Here is a 16,054-nt window from a genome sequence, read left to right as displayed (position 1 = left end):
GAGAAAATTAAATGATTCCACTTTATCTAGAGGATGGTAGTGTCAAATGGAAGTAGACATTGTCAATTAATAAGCTTATTCCAAAAGATGATCATGAATGCTAACTAAAAATAGATCATTGGAGCTACACGCATGATCTCCTGAGGCCTCCGTGTTGAAATTGTACCGTTTACAAATCAAAATAAGTTTGGCCTCTGTAGTGACACTGCAAATATGGAAAAAGAAAAGGCTGCAGCCTGTTTTTCTGCTTTTTAGATCATCGCTAATAAGAATAGCTCTGTATTTAGAACATTTTTGTTGATGAATAAGTGAAAAATAAATCCTTTCTTTGCCACAGAACTATGTCGTTCTGGAAGTCTAGGGCAGTGAGAATGTTCTGAATTTTAAGGCACCTGTAGCCACCATGCGTGAGGAGATACTAATTGGAGTGGCTGACGGCTGCCTGATGTTTATCATCTGTGTTTGTTCCAGAGAATGCACATAATGTGTCCATGCCGTGGTTCCATTATTTTACCTTTGAAACCCTTTTTGTAGGTCACTTGGGACAGCTATTTTATACAACCCAGAAACTAAGCAAATATTGTGACGAAAATATTTTGATTACCATGTGCTACTGAGGAAGAAAAAAGTAGTGGTTTATATTTACTATAGTAACTGAATAAGGTCTCGCTTCACTGAAGTGATCGTTATTGATAGGATGGTAACCAGAGCGGTATAAATGGATTGAAAGGTTTATGTGTTTTGTGTGGAGAGTTAGCTTTAAATAGGTATATGCACGAAATACATTAATGAAGAAAGGACAGGCAGAGGAAAGCCAGCCCGCCCCAAAGAGCAACCACAGACATGGAGCTGGTTTGGAAGTGTCTCACCTTCTGGAACCTTGACTTAAAAGAAGTCAGAGCTTTATGGTTAGAGAGAAATTCAGTGTCTCTGGTTCATTTAGGAGAAGGTCTGCAAAGCTAGTAGGAAGCAGGTGGGTGTGCAGTGACCTAGAGAATCTGGATCAGTATAGATACTCGATCTGAGAAGTGTGAGGAGAGTGCCACGCTGGCTTCAAAAGAAGTAGGCTAGAAGTATTTGGTGGAAACTCTGAGATATAAGAGAGCAGTTTTGAAACCAACGGTTGCTTTTTTTTTTTTTTCTTTTTATGACATCGCCCCAAATAGGGGCAACTTTGGTAAGATAGCGATCACTAAACACTATATCGCTCTGCAAAGCCGTGTCTTTTTTTTTTTTAACATCTTTATTGGAGTATAATTGCTTTACAATGGTGTGTTAGTTTCTGCTTTATAACAAGATGTGTCATTTTTAAACTATCAACTGAGGATTTAGCTTTTCAGCAATCCCCAAAGTGGGGGGAAATGATGGACTGGTGGTCTACCCTCAATCACACTTGGCTCTGCAAACATTTTTATGAATGCAGTGGCTGAAAATCTGCGTCAGACACTGGGAGCATGTGATCTCACTCTAGGAGATTATCACGAGACTCAGTGGATGGCTTTAACTTGGACACATGCTTTCTCCCGCAACACCTGTCCTTTGATAAAAGAAGCTAAATCTTTGTTAACAAAGAGAGACCCGATGGTAATTAAATGTCCAGTGTATTTTTTAAACCTGGTCCCAAATTGTTAACATATGCTCCATGGTTCTTAGGAAATGTTCTTGCGGTTTAAAAGTTTTTTTTCAAAAGATGTGACGTGACCTTTTGATTAAACAAATCGCACTATTACATTTTCTTTCTAAATGTGACATCACTTTCCACAAATTTTCAGATGCTGTATATGCCCAGAAATGAGACACTGTCTTGAGACCAGAGAAAGCAATTTACCAAGAGGCTTTCGGTCATGCTCCCTCTGGAAAAAAACAAGTTTATTACACAAGTTTACTCTGTAGAGTAGTGGCTCATAGGGATTTAAAAATGGAGGAACTAGGCTTCCCTGGTGGCGCAGTGGTTGAGAGTCCGCCTGCCGATGCAGGGGACGCGGGTTCGTGCCCCGGTCTGGGAAGATCCCACATGCCGCAGAGCGGCTGGGCCCGTGGGCCAAGGCCGCTGAGCCTGCGAGTCCGGAGCCTGTGCTCCACAACGGGAGAGGCCACAGCAGTGAGAGGCCCGCGTACTGGAAAAAAAAAAATGGAGACACTACTTGCTAAACTTAATCTAGGTCTTTTAGTACCTCTTCGCTCCTTTACTCTTTGGACCCAAGAAGTAAGTCTTCCTTCTAAAATGTGTCCTGGGCACAACTGTGAAACGGACCCTGTTTATACCCGAACCCCAGCTCTTAGTTCCAGCCCCTCCCCTGGGGCCCGGCCCCCTCTTTCACGTGCCTCTCCCTTCATTGACACTGAGGCACACGTGATGGATAATAGAGAACTTGAATTTGTAACTTAAGCCAACAGGTAAGATTAAACTATATTTAAATCTTAGCCTTTCCAGATCCTCAAAATTATTCAAATGGGTGGTTGCTGACACCACTGAATAAAAAAATCCAGCCTACCTGCCTCTTTACACTCCACCCCCGCTTCACTTATTTGGGGACGCCAGAAATCGAGGGGGGCCGTGACCTTCTCATCTCGTTGCATTTGCCGCGATATTAAGGCATTAAGACTGTGTTAAGTGGCCGGGCTTTCTCTGTTAGCTGTTTTAGATTCAGTTACACATTGCAGGGGGTAGTCTGTGGCCATTTAGTCCCTGGTTAGATTAGAGACAGCTGTTGTAGCCTCGTCTATTTCCCGTTTCCTCTCTCAAGAGCACTAGACTGGGCTAAATTAAAATTGAGGTGAAGCTAATGATGAAGAGCTGACTTTCTCTCCCCATCTTTGCCAGCCAGAAACTTTCTATTTTCCTGGCAGGGCCTTTGAGAATGGGGTAGACCAGCTGGGTAAGAGGCATGGAATTGGGTCCCCTCGCCTGAGTGATTGCCTTGTTAGGGGGTGGTTGTCCCCCTCAGGACCTACTGCAACCACCCCTTATTGCTACGGGACCCACAAATAGAATCAGATCTCAGGATGCTCCCACGGGACAAGCACAATGTCTGACCTGGGAAGAAAGAGCTTATACTGCAAGGTAATTGCAGGCTTGTGCATTTTCTTCTACCAGAATCCTCAGGAATATGTATGGAATTGGCTTCTTTTTTTTTTTTTTTTTTGCGGTACGCGGGCCTCTCACTGTTGTGGCCTCTCCCGTTGCGGAGCACAGGCTCCGGACGCGCAGGCTCAGCGGCCATGGCTCACGGGCCTAGCCGCTCCGCGGCATGTGGGATCTTCCCGGACTGGGGCACGAACCCGTGTCCCCTGCATCGGCAGGCGGACTCCCAACCACTGCGCCACCGGGGAAGCCCTGGAGTTGGCTTCTAAGGGTGTGAGACCAAGCGTATGCTGAGACTGAATTTATTGATACTGTTGTATTTAACAGAGATTCCAGATTTAATTCAGGTGCATGGCTAGGACTCTTAACAGTTCAGTCAACTTGGTTGATGAAACTAAACTGAAGGAGCTTATGCTCTCACCAGGGGAGGAGTATGTCAGAACTTCTCTGGTGTGATGGAGAGGAAGGAATCCAAAGGCGTGAAGAGATAGGAAAGCTGGTGTGAATTTCTCAAGTGTGAGCTGCTCCCCACTGCGGAGGAGACCCCCCTCCCTAGGAGACTGAGCAAATTGAGAGACACATAGTGAAGGGAGTACCAAGATGACTGTCCTCTATAACATGGCTATGACAGTTGGGAGATGCTGCCCTTGAGATGGGTTCTTTGTTTCCTTGGGTGTGACGGGATCCCAGAGAAGCAGAGGCCAAGAACTGAACCACCTAAGACAAGGTGGGCACACTCGCCATAACAGACAGCAGGGATGAAGAGGCAGAATGTTTCATCCTGGAAGGAATTTTGATGAGAGCTAGTTGATCACAATCTCCCTAGGGATAGATGAGAAGGATGGCCACCTAAGGGTTCATTTTCTCCCTCTGTATATTTTATAAGAGGAAGACTTCTGGTCTGTGAGCCAGAAAGCTGAGTCATCACAATGGAAAGCCATAGCCTCTTAACCCAGTTTTCAAACCCCAGTCAGACTCAGAGTAATTAAGGCCACATTCCCTTGAGGGAATTTTAAACACGGCCACATGAATGTACGGTAGATATTTTTTCACATCTTCCCCAAAGGATTTGTGTTCATTTACTAGAGCAACTGTGTGCAGAACAAAAGGAAGTACCTGGACCTTTTAGAGATTTCTAGGCACTGGCTCTGAGTTGCTGTTAACACCTGAGGACCCAAAATGCCATTATGGGTGATCAGTCCATGTGTGGGCTTATAGTGGTCAGGTAAAAAATGGAATTTTGGCTAACCTAAAAATTGCAGTGAGTCCGGTAGTCTGCAGATCCCATACTCTGGTTGTTTCCTCAGTTTGTGAGTTCATAATCAGAGTAGATGTATTTGGCAACTGGAAGAATCCCCACATTGGCTCTCTGACCTGTGAAGGAAGGGCTATCTTGGTAGGAAGGGTCAAGTAGAAGCCTATGGAATTTCCCTTCTATACCAGAATAATATACAAAAAGGAATACTGCATTCCTGGTGGAGTTACAGAAATTGGTGCCCTCACCAAAGACTTGAAAAAATGAAGACGCTTCTCATGTCTCCTTTTAACTTGCCTCTTTGGCCCATGTGGAAGGCAGATTTATTTTAGAGAGTGACTTTGGATTCTTGTAAACTTGATGAAATGGTGATTCCAATTTCAGCTGCTGTTCAAGGTGTGGTATCTTTATTGAAAACACTCAACATAGCCCCTAGCTCCTGTTTTGCAACCTTTGGCGAATACTTTACCTCTGAACTGGTTTGCGAGGATAACAGAAGCAGTTTGCTTTTACCTGGCAAGGCCAACAGTATACCATCACAGTGTTGCCGTTCATCCTCTATTCGGCAGTATCTTGATGTTACTGATGTCCCACAGCACGTCATACTGGTCCAATACACTGATGACATAGTAATTGGGCCTGATAAACAGGAAATAACAGGTACTTTAAATGCTTTAGTGAGACACGTTCAATGCAGGGCTGGGAGATAAACCCTACTCTTGCTACCAAGTAATGTGTCAGTTCGTGTCCAGTCAGGGTAAAGGAAACCACATTAAATATTTTAGCAGAGAGAAATTACTATTAGGAATTGGTTAAACAGGTCATGGAGGATTGAGGATGTAAGAAGGGAAGGCTGAGGTCGTAGGGAGAGTTATAACAGGAAGTGGCTACTGTTCCTAGGGCAGGAGTGACAAAGGAAGGAAGTTGGGGTTATTGGAATCTAGGACCTGGAAGAGGAGCATTTCTCTGGGGCTGGGACACTGACTTCTGGAGAGAGGGCACTGCCAGGCTGGTGTAATCGCAGCTGAATGTTGTAATCCAGCAGTAACCACAGCTGGAGGCCACATAGTAGCCACTGCCCACCCACTTGCGCTGTAGTGACCCGAAAAGGAGTGTTAACAGGGCCTGTCCTGGAAACTGGAACCAGCTGCTGGCGTGCTGTAGGCTGGAGCAGCACGCAGAGCTAGAAGGAGCAGCCCTTTCCCTTCTTTTTGCATTTTATGTCTCTTGAGCATCCCATTTGGTAGAACCTAGCAGGGAGCCGGGCGGCAAAGGAGGATGTTTCTCAGAGTCCTCACCCCTGCGTTGCAGAACGTGGGAGGGTGGGTCCAGCACAGTTTCCCTGGCCAGAGCAGATTTTGTGTTGCTAGGCCACGTAATTGTTTCCAGTTGTCGACCCCTTGGTAATCTGTGCTGGCTTTCCTTCCCCTTATTGACATCAGCCTCCATGGTGGTGCCACTGGGACCGGAGCGGGGGGAGCGGGGAGGGAAACTGGTGAAAGTTACCTTTCACTTTTTGTTTTTAGGTGATTTGATTGATGGTATCTGGTCCCTTGCCTCCTATAACCCCGTGTTTTGGTTCCCTTGGTAGAAGCCTTATTCTCAAGGTTTCTTCCCTATTCATAGTAGATTCAGGGGTGTTCTAGTCCCTGAATCCCTTCATTCACACTTCCCATTTTCAGTGCCTCTGCCTGTAGGCACCTGGGCATTGACTCCTGCGCTGTGCTTCAGAACTATTATTTAGAAGTGGATTGCTACACTAGGAGATTTCTCCTGGTTGAGGTATGTCCACTTGCTTCTTGTCTAAAGCAGCAAGTGTACGGGTAGGCTGAGCTTGTGGAGATATTTGGACCAATTAACTCCCGAGCAGTGTGGTCTGGCCTTTTCCAGCTCATCTGATGTGAATCGGCCTCTTTTTCACTTCGTCGTTTCCAGCATGGACTAACTCAATCTTCAGTCTCTGTTTCCTAAGGGAAGACTCCAGGGTGAAGTCATCTCATTCTTTGTCTTTAGTACCAGCAGAAAATAGGGCCATGATGTCCGTGATCGAGGGTCCTCCAGACTCTGTCAGCGGCTGCTGTTCTCGCCAAGGCGGAGTCCGTGTGGCTTTCTGTCCTGTGCTTCCTCCCCACTTCCTTCCCTGCTTTAGGAACAAGTCTTGTGATCCGTCAGCAATCACAGCTGCAGGCTGCACAATGGCCACTGCCCTTCCACTAAAGCTGTCGTGACCAGAAAAGAAAAATAATCAAGTTCCTCGTGAAAAACAGTGGCTCATCCAAGGGCTCCATGGTGGGGGGTGATCTGGCCCGAGCGCAATTCCTAGCCCGATGCTCTGGATTGGCAGCATCGAAGAAGGACCACAGGCTATGTTCATTACTTTAGAAACTGAACGGAAGTCTGCATGTGCCTACAACAAGGCTGCACAGGCTCTACATTAGCAAAATACAAGATTTATTTGCCTTGGATTCGAATTACACAAACACTCTGTGGGAACAATCCCATGCACATCAGAGGCTCCCTTTGGCACTTGTGTGTCTAAGAAAATTATCAGCAAGTGAGATAGTAAGGCCAGTTGATAACAAAATCTTTCAAAATATGTTCTGTGAGGGGAAACAAGTACAGTGATTTAAAGTGGTGCGCAGGTGAGGCAGCCCAGGTGTTCGGACAGCCAGGCCATTACTCAAGACCTAAAACAGTTGGGTTTTAGGGCATTGAATAATTTATGAGAGATAATAGATTAAAAATAATTCACTATTTTTTTACATTAGGGGAAGTTAAATATATTTTAAAACACTGAATAAATCCTTAAGATGGATTAGGCAAAAGGGGAAAGATTTAAAATACACAGATATGTCATTGGATATGAAAAGAATATCTGTGAGAAAAAACGAGACATTGTATATGTCCAAATCTGCCAGTTTCAGCTTCACAAACAATTTCATTATAATGTTGGCCATTCAGAACCAGAGTAAACAGTTCTGATAATCTTGAACGAGTTTGTCACCATCATTTTTCCTAGTATCTGTACTAACGGGTTATAAATCCATTTTAATTAAAACTGGTAAACAGCACCTGAAAGTGTTATACCACTTCAATAAGCATAGCACCAGTTCTAATACAGTATGACTTTGACACCTTTGAATTAAAAAACGATCCAACTTTAGCAAGAGATAAATGAAGTTGATAATTAAAAGTGGGTTATGGGCTCAATTTGGACAAATTAGATTGCAAGGGTGGCTTTTGCCCTCTATTGGAGTATTTTCTGTGTGCATGGCCAGTGTTTAACAGATAATTTCCAAATCTCCACTTCCTTTCTCTATAGACTTCTGATTTACGGGCTGTTGCAATGAAGCAAAATCTCATGTACATATATACATTCACAGCTTTTAAATGTGTGAAACCATGATATGACAATCCCAGCAATTAAAAGATTCAGTGAAGCTGTTTAGATGTTTTCAGTCTGCTTTCTTCTTAACTGAAGCCCCTTATAATTACAAGTTGAGTTCAGCGAGATACATTTGAACCTTGTTTTTTTTTGTTTTCTTTCAGAAAAATAACTAATGTATGCTAGCTAGTACTTCAAGGTAAACTTCCTGATCTAAAAATACGCCAATGAATTCTAGTAGAATATGGATTCCTCTTATTCAAGGAAAGACACTGTGCATTTTAAAGTAGTGATTCCTTCTAGAAATTTCCTTTGAACATTTCCCTCTTTGCAGTAGATCATGTATAAAATGGCTGTTTTTTTTAGATAAAAGAAAGTTAAATTGACTTTAACTCTTTTTGCACTAAGGAAATCTTTCATACCTAGAACTGTGCTGCTGAACTGGCATAAGAGACACAAACTCATAGTGTGTTAGGACTAGAAGGGACCTTGGGCGTCATCTGGTCGACCCCGTTATTTTACAGATGAGATACAGGCTGGCAACTTGCCCACAGCCTGTCACACAGGGAGCGGGTGGCACAGCCAGACAAGAACCCAGGCTTCCTGACACCCAATTTATGTGCTCTCTCCAGTATTGGCTGCCCTCAGGTTTTTTGTTTTTGTCCCTCGAATTAGTGTTTTCTGGTTTTTTAATTAAAATTTTTTTAATTGAAGTATAGTTGATTTACAGTCTTGTGCCTATCTCTGCTGTACAGCAAAGTGACTCAGTTATGCACATATGGACATTCTTTTCTTTATATTCTTTTCCATTATGGTTACCTCAGTGTTTGATCTTGTTCAGCAATTGGACTTATTGGCATTTGATGGATTTGAGCTTTTTGGTAAGTAGAAAACTGCCAATTTCTTAGTGTATAAATGATTGAGGTGAAGAGAATCCTGTGTTACAGAAATACTCGATGGAAGAACTTGAAATAAACAAAATTGGCTTTAACTCGTCAGTCCCTCTTTTCTCAGAGCCAAAAATGAAGTCTCTGACTGTGTAACCAAACAGCTCATAGCAAACGTTTTTGACCTTTTAGAACAGAAGAATCAATAACAGAAGATGACAAGAGGAGGTATGTTTGGTGTTGAAGCTACCTTTAATTTGAATAATTTTGGTCCCACCTCATGGATTTAATTTAACATGAATTAATTTAACTCATGCATTTAATCGACCACTGTAGCACATTGCCAGTAATACAGATTCCACCAGGAAAACTTTTGGCACAGAGAATACAGGTAGGAGCATGCAGTGTGATAAATATCTTGCCCAGGGACCATAATCTTTGCGTCTTCCAAACAAGCTTGGTTTGTCCTGTGCACACGGCTTGTGCTAGTTTCCATCTTGTGGCCTTTGGATGTGCTGTTCTCTAAAATTGGATGATATCTCTTCCTTCCTTCCGCCTTCTCCGTCCTTCCATCCTCTGATTAGCAGAACTCCACTCTCATTACTCCTTATCTCTCTCTCTTCCTCCTCACTTTATACCTACCTACAGGTAAAGTGTTTTTGTGTGTCCATAGCACCTCATACCACATTGACCACTCTGAATTCTTGATAAATGTTGACTGATTAACTGTAACATGTCACGCTACTGATGTTTATTACTCTACTAAATTGTAAAAATCCTAACTTCTCTTCTTTCTCATTGCAAGTAAAATATCTAAAAATTCTACTACACAGCTTTCCTTTTTTTATATATAGCTTCTTTTTTTTAACATAGAAAAACAATGATCTCTCCAAGGGCAATAATATTCTGAATTCTACTTTTGAAAAGTCATGAGTTATTTTAATAATTCTATAATTGTTTGAAGGGCCCCATGCTCTCATCATTTTCTGCAGATGTTTAGTAACCATGTAGTTTGGTCTGATTTTTCTCTCTCTGCTTCTTTTCATCAAGAAACTATGGAGGGGTGTATGTTGGTCTACCATCTGAAGCTGTCAATATGGTGTCCAATCAAACAAAGACTGTGCGAAAAAGTAAGTAAAACCATGTGATGTTTACTCTCTCTACATGTTTATTTTTTTTTGTTTTGTGACAAACGTATGAAATGTATATTTCAGCTTGCCTGACTCACCCTACATATTTCTGACTTACAGTGAACTGTGTATAAGAGCCATAGCTGGGACTTCCCTGGCAGTCCAGTGGTTAAGACCCTGTGCTTCCACTGCAGGGGGCGTAGGTTTGACCCCTGGTCGGGGAACTAAGATTCCGCATGCTGCTCGGTGCGGCCTTAAAAATAAAACCCTAAAAATCCGTATCTGCTCATTGTAATCATTTGTTGAAATTGCCACCCACATGATGAGAGTAATTCCAGAGCAAAATGTAGCTTCTGTTTGTCGTTATGCTCTGTGGATATTTTAAATTTCTTGTTAATTTCAGCGATGATCAGTGTGAAAATGAAAGCAAACATTTCAGTAAGTTTATGGAGTTTTTGTAGAACATAAAGGTACATTCCTATAATATATTATAAATGTGACTGATAAGTAGTCTGGTGATTAGAAGAAAATTAACTGTCTTTTGTATAATGAAATGAAGTGGAGGCTCCTTTTTCTGAGTTTTAGTAGTTAGTAATTGCAGGGCTAATGAAGTTCTTTTGATAAGAGGTACGATTGCAGCCTTGTAGATAGCTTCTTGCTTAAGTAAATTTTTTTAAAATAATTTTTTAAAATTTATATTATTTATTTTTGGCTGTGTTGGGTCCTCTTTGCTGTGCACGGGCCTTCTCTAGTTGCGGCGAGCAGGGGCTACTCTTCATTGCAGTGCCCGGGCTTCTCGTTGCTGTGGCTTCTCTTGTTGCGGAGCACGGGCTCTAGGTGCATGGGCTTCAGTAGTTGTGGCACATGGGCTCAGTAGTTGTAGCCCTTGGGTTCTAGAGCACAGGCTCAGTAGTTGTGGCGCACGGGCTTGGTTGCTCCGTGGCATGTGGGATCTTCCTGAACCAGGGCTTGAACCTGTGTCCCCTGCATTGGCAGGCGGATTCCTAACCACTCCGCCACCAGGGAAGTCCCTTAAGTAAATTTTTAAGTGTGGCTCGTGGTGAAGAATGCTGATTTACTAATCACTGTACAGTTGTCTGATAATATGGTTTTAAAGAACTATTAATATGTACACATAAAATTACATATATGTAATATTTGATTTAATTTGTACACAAGCCTTTATTATTTCTTAATGTACTATGGTTATTTGTTCCTCATTGTTTTTTCTCTACTCGATGATTTAGACTAGCAAATACATATATGTCACAACTATTTGTAGTTTTGTAGGAAACTGGAATATATTCTTTATAACTGAACATTTCTTAATTTTCTCTTTTTTTAAGATTAGAAGAAAGTAATATCATGACAATAATCAAGAGGTACTGTATATTTTTCTAAATAATTCTATATATTTAGCCTGGATGAATGAACTGTAGATATTAATGCTCTATATTTCTAAGAACTCTCGAGCTTGAGTATGAGGAGGGGTCTCATCTTGTGGTTAAATCTGTGGAACCCAATATATTTTATTGTAAAGAGGTCTTTAATGACTAGATCAATTTTCTTTGCAGTTACTTTTTTTTCATTAATATTTTTTCAAATGTAACTTAATTCATTTAATAAGAACAAGCTGTTTGCCTATACTACCAGGGTTTTACTCTTCATTGCCAAAATCTTTGAGGGGCTAGGACCTTGGAAGTGACAGACAAGGAGAGACTAGAGAGGTTGGGAATTAGATTAGGATCAATATTAAATGTTTGGCAATAGTCAGGGGTAGTTGATATACAGAGAGAAGATGTACCAGTACCAAAACTCCAGTGGAGATAGGCAATTGTCAGTGTGCAAAGATGCAGTTTTTCAGGAAGGAATAGTAAAATCATAGACCAAGTTTAAAAGATGAAGCACTGTGGACCTGGTGAAGAGCTTGGAGTTAGAATTATAAGACAAACAAGAACAAGGACAGAAGAAAAATAGCTTTCATTTATTAACTACTGTCTGGGTACTAGTCTCTAGAAGCTACTGAGCAGCATTTCCAATGAGGAGAAGAGTTTCTGTTTACCTGGACCAAAATGCATGCAATGCTTAGGTCCCCACTGTCTTTCAGTCTTGCTGAATGACATCCCACTTCTTTTGAACATCCAGTGATCAGGAATGCTCTGTCTCCTGAGATAGCCCATTCTCTTTTGGGTGTCAAACAACCCTGGATTTGAATTCAGGCTCTTTCACTTTCTAGCCGGGCAAGTTCCTTCGCCTGATGCTTATTGAAGGGTTTGTGTTAGGATTAAATGTGAAGTAAATGGTAGCTTCTGCTATAATTGTCATTGTCATCATCACCATCAATATCATCATCACTGTACCATCATCCTTTTTTGTAACCAGAATCCAGCCATTGGTAGATCAGAAGCAAGACTGATCTGATATTGAACCAGCTTCTGGCTGAGGGCCAGTACTGATGCTGGTGTCTGGGATGGGATGGGTTGCAGAATAAGCTCACAGGTGGAGACAAGTAAGCTTTCCTACTGGAGAAAAGGGACATGGAAGCTGTAACTGGTTTCTTCTGGACAAGAAATACAACAATATTGGGCAACTGCTTTTTCAAAGACCCTCTCATCAAGGCTGCAGCATTATGGAGCATTATTCCCTAGTGCCCATAACCGCGTTAGGGTGTTGAGCTTCTCTTTAGGAACTTGCTGGAGATTTTCTATTTCTAGTATTTTTAACAGAGTTCTAACTCTCATGTAGATTTCTAAGTTCCCTGCTAGTTTTCCCTGATGCAGCAGTAGTTTTACTATTTGCATCAAATAGAAAAGATAATCTAGTTGAAAGTAAACATATATTAGTGTTTACCCTCCTGAAAACAGGGTGTATTTCAAAAAGCATCTGAATAGCGTGGGAAGAAGTGCTGTGTAGATAGATATCTGGAGACTCGGTAGCTCTGCTGTTAACACAGGACCTTAGATGAATCCCTTACCTTCCCCCAGCTTCACCCAGTTTCAGTTTTTACATGACAGAGTTACACAAGATGATTGTCCAGCTTTGTATATGGATCTAAAATTTCCTGATAACAGTTGAGCACTATTGCTGGTTAGTCAGTCCACATAACATTAGACAGCTAGGTAGAATATTTCCCTACTGCTCGTGGCTATCAATATAAAAATAAAAACTATTTTATTGCCATCCCTCTCTCTCAATCCCCGCCATTCTTTACCTCTATTGCTAAACAATCCATTTGCCTCTTTTGAATTATCTGAAAAGTTTTCTAAGTTGATAGGCTGTCCATTTACTCAATTGCTAAGCGCCCATTGTGGTACTTATCTGTGAGGCATCTGGATGCATGGCATCTGAGCTTAAATTATTGGGCAGAAACCCTGATGAGAAGAGACATTTTATGGAAAAGATTGGAGACACTTTTTTTTTTTTGACCTAACATATAAAACCTCTCTAGAAATAAAGCCACGGAACTCACTCAGTGACCCAACTTCAAAGTTGATTTGGTAAGTTTTTTTTTTTGTTTTTTTTTTTTCGTGGTACGCGGGCCTCTCACTGTTGTGGCCTCTCCCGTTGCGGAGCACAGGCTCTGGACGCGCAGGCTCAGCAGCCATGGCTCACGGGCCCAGCCACTCTGTGGCATGTGGGATCCTCCCGGACCGGGGCACGAACCCGTGTCCGCTGCATCGGCAGGCGGACTCTCAACCACTGCGCCACCAGGGAAGCCCTGATTTGGTTACTTTTTGAAGCAAATTGAGGAATGATTTCAGAATCAAAGTTACTTATATCACGATACAAATGTGTAGTTTCTTCCCTAGATGACCCCAGGGTGAAAGTTATGCCCATTTAGGTATACGGAGTGCTGCCAGCACAGTGATGCTTCTCAAATGCCAGTGGATGGGCTCGCTGCATCAGATCCCCTGGGGGAGCTCGAGGTGAAGTGGATGGCTCGCCCCTCTTCCCAAGAGGGTCTGACCAAACAAGGAAGGGATAGACTGTGGCTGAGCAGTTGGTATCTCTGTGAGGTTGCCGTGCAGCTTGGTTCAGGCATCCCCCTGTTGTATTTTGGTTATAAGTTTAGAAGTCTCTCTCTCCACCTGACTTGGTCTCTTCATATAAGTGTCATCAGTGCTTCACACTGTGCTGGCCACATATTCAGTCTCAAATCAGTACCGGACAGATGTTGAACATGTGTTTTACTGAAAAGAAAATCAGTAAATAATTTGCAGGCTTAACGCTGATATGTTTTTATCTAAGTGGTGCCTTTTCGCGCTTGCTAACTCTTTTCCCTTTTTTGTTTCTTGCCTTCATAGCCTGCTCATCAAGATCTGGATGGAATTTTTGCTTTGTGGGATTTTGTAACGTGCACAGACATTTCCAAGGAAATTCTAAGCAGTCGCCCCCCACCGCCCCAAATTCTTAGTTTATAGTTAAAACCATGGTACATATTGAATGTTGTGGTACTAGAAAGGAATTGGTTAAACAACACATGTATATGGAACTATATTTGATCCACCTGCGGAAGACAAGCTTACAAAGGGTTCTTGCCCAGCTGGCTGCTGTGTCCCAGCTGCGTTCTCACCCTGGCCATCCCCACAGCTCATGAAGATCATGTCTTTTCACTGATACGTTTTTGATAGTTTTTATATAACAAAATCCTTCATCTATTTATAACTTACAATAATAAGGCACTATCGATGAACTACCCAAAGTAATATATTTGTCTGTTATCTTTCACTATTTCTACTTCATGTTAATTTTTAGCTGTAAAATTGATTCTTACTGTTATCTCTTTCCTTTTTTACTATTTGGTTTTCAGCTTTATTTAAATATCAGAGGAGTTTCTTTATTGAGAACAGTGTACTACATGGCAGTACTTAAACTGTTGAGGTTTGCATGCCGTATGTACATTTTGATTAATTTCCTATTTTCTTTAGTCAAAGGCTTAGGTAACTACAAATACTTCATAGCCATTGAGTCTCCCATTCTACCTGTGTGTGATCAGAGCATCTCATCATGTTAATTCTACACTGTTTTCAAGGACTTGTCACTGATGTTAGTTGGATATTTGATAGTGATCATGTGTATCCACTTAGTACTGAAATGTAAATCACTCTATTTACCAGTGTATTTCAACAATTAAAACATTTGTATCCCTCTTTACCTGGATTTCTTCATTATTTTTCAAAAGAGCACTTTCAAATAAGTCACACATTGTGATGTATAGATATAATATATCAGTATAAAAATAAAAATGTATAAATAGATTACTATGAAAAACCAAAATTTTTCACAAGAAGAAAAGCATTATTTTATATATTTGGTCCATACAACTATCATAGGGCCATCATATATATTTTTTAAAATATCTTTACTGGAGTATAATTGCTTTACAATGTTGTGTTCGTTTCTGCTGTACAACCAAGTGAATCAGCTATATGTATACATATATCCCCATAGCCCCTCCCTCTTGAGCCTCCCTCCCACCCTCCCTCTCCCACCCCTCTAGAGGGACATCCGATTGATCTGAAAAATAAAGCTGAAGATTAGAGTCACTGAGAAATGATTATGATACACCTACTTCTGTCCCATATCCATGTGTCCATAATGGAATTTTGGTGAAACATCAGCAGTTTATCCCATTAGAGATTCACTTTTTGAAAACTTTTAATTTTGAAATAACTTTAGATTTACAGAGGAGTATAAGGATGGTACAGAGAGTTCCTATATGCCTTCATTTTTTAAAACATTAATTTTTATTGGAGTATAGTTGATTTACAATGTTGTGTTAGTTTCTGCTGTACAGCAAAGTGAATCAGTTCTACGTATACATGTATATCCACTCGTTTTTAGATTCTGTTCCCATATAGGTCATTACAGAGTATTGAGTAGAGTTCCCCTGTGCTATACAGCAGGTTCTTATTAGTTATCTGTTTTATATATAGTCGTGTGTATATGTGAACCCCAATTTCCCAATTTATCCCTCTCTCTTCTTCCCCCGTGGTATCCATAAGTTTGTTTTCTACGTCTGTGACTCTATTTCTGTTTTGTAAATAGGTTCATTTGTACCATTTTTTTTTAGATTCCACATATAAGCAATATCATATGATATTTGTCCTTCTTTGTCTTTCTATGTCTGACCAGCTTCCCCTAATGTTAAATAACATCTTACAAAACATAGCACATTTGTCAAAACTGAGAAATTGAACTTTGGTACAATGCTATAAACTAAACTGCAGCCTCTCATTGGGTTCCATTAGTTTTTCTATTACTATCCTTTTTCTGTTCCGGGATCCAACCCAAGATTGCATTGCATTCTGT

General features: G+C 41.3%; 1 protein-coding gene across 1 annotated transcript in view; it reads left to right on the top strand.

The window, feature by feature from the left end:
• The window catches only part of CUNH12orf75 (chromosome unknown C12orf75 homolog), a 37,764-nt gene extending 22,868 nt beyond the window's left edge, over nucleotides 1–14,896 (top strand). The window contains exons 3-6 of the mRNA XM_024732083.1: nucleotides 8,805–8,840; nucleotides 9,663–9,742; nucleotides 11,089–11,124; nucleotides 14,047–14,896. Coding sequence (XP_024587851.1) covers nucleotides 8,805–8,840; nucleotides 9,663–9,742; nucleotides 11,089–11,093 — 121 coding nt within the window. The 3' untranslated portion in view covers nucleotides 11,094–11,124; nucleotides 14,047–14,896. The remainder of the gene's footprint in view (nucleotides 1–8,804; nucleotides 8,841–9,662; nucleotides 9,743–11,088; nucleotides 11,125–14,046) is intronic.
• Nucleotides 14,897–16,054: the final 1,158 nt, after the last annotated feature.

This window comes from Neophocaena asiaeorientalis, unplaced genomic scaffold (genome assembly GCF_003031525.2).
Source record: "Neophocaena asiaeorientalis asiaeorientalis breed wild unplaced genomic scaffold, Neophocaena_asiaeorientalis_V1.1 scaffold418, whole genome shotgun sequence".
NCBI classification, from domain to species: domain Eukaryota; kingdom Metazoa; phylum Chordata; class Mammalia; order Artiodactyla; family Phocoenidae; genus Neophocaena; species Neophocaena asiaeorientalis.
Note: the sequence above shows the minus strand (reverse complement) of the source record. Positions and strands in the feature narration are given on the sequence as shown.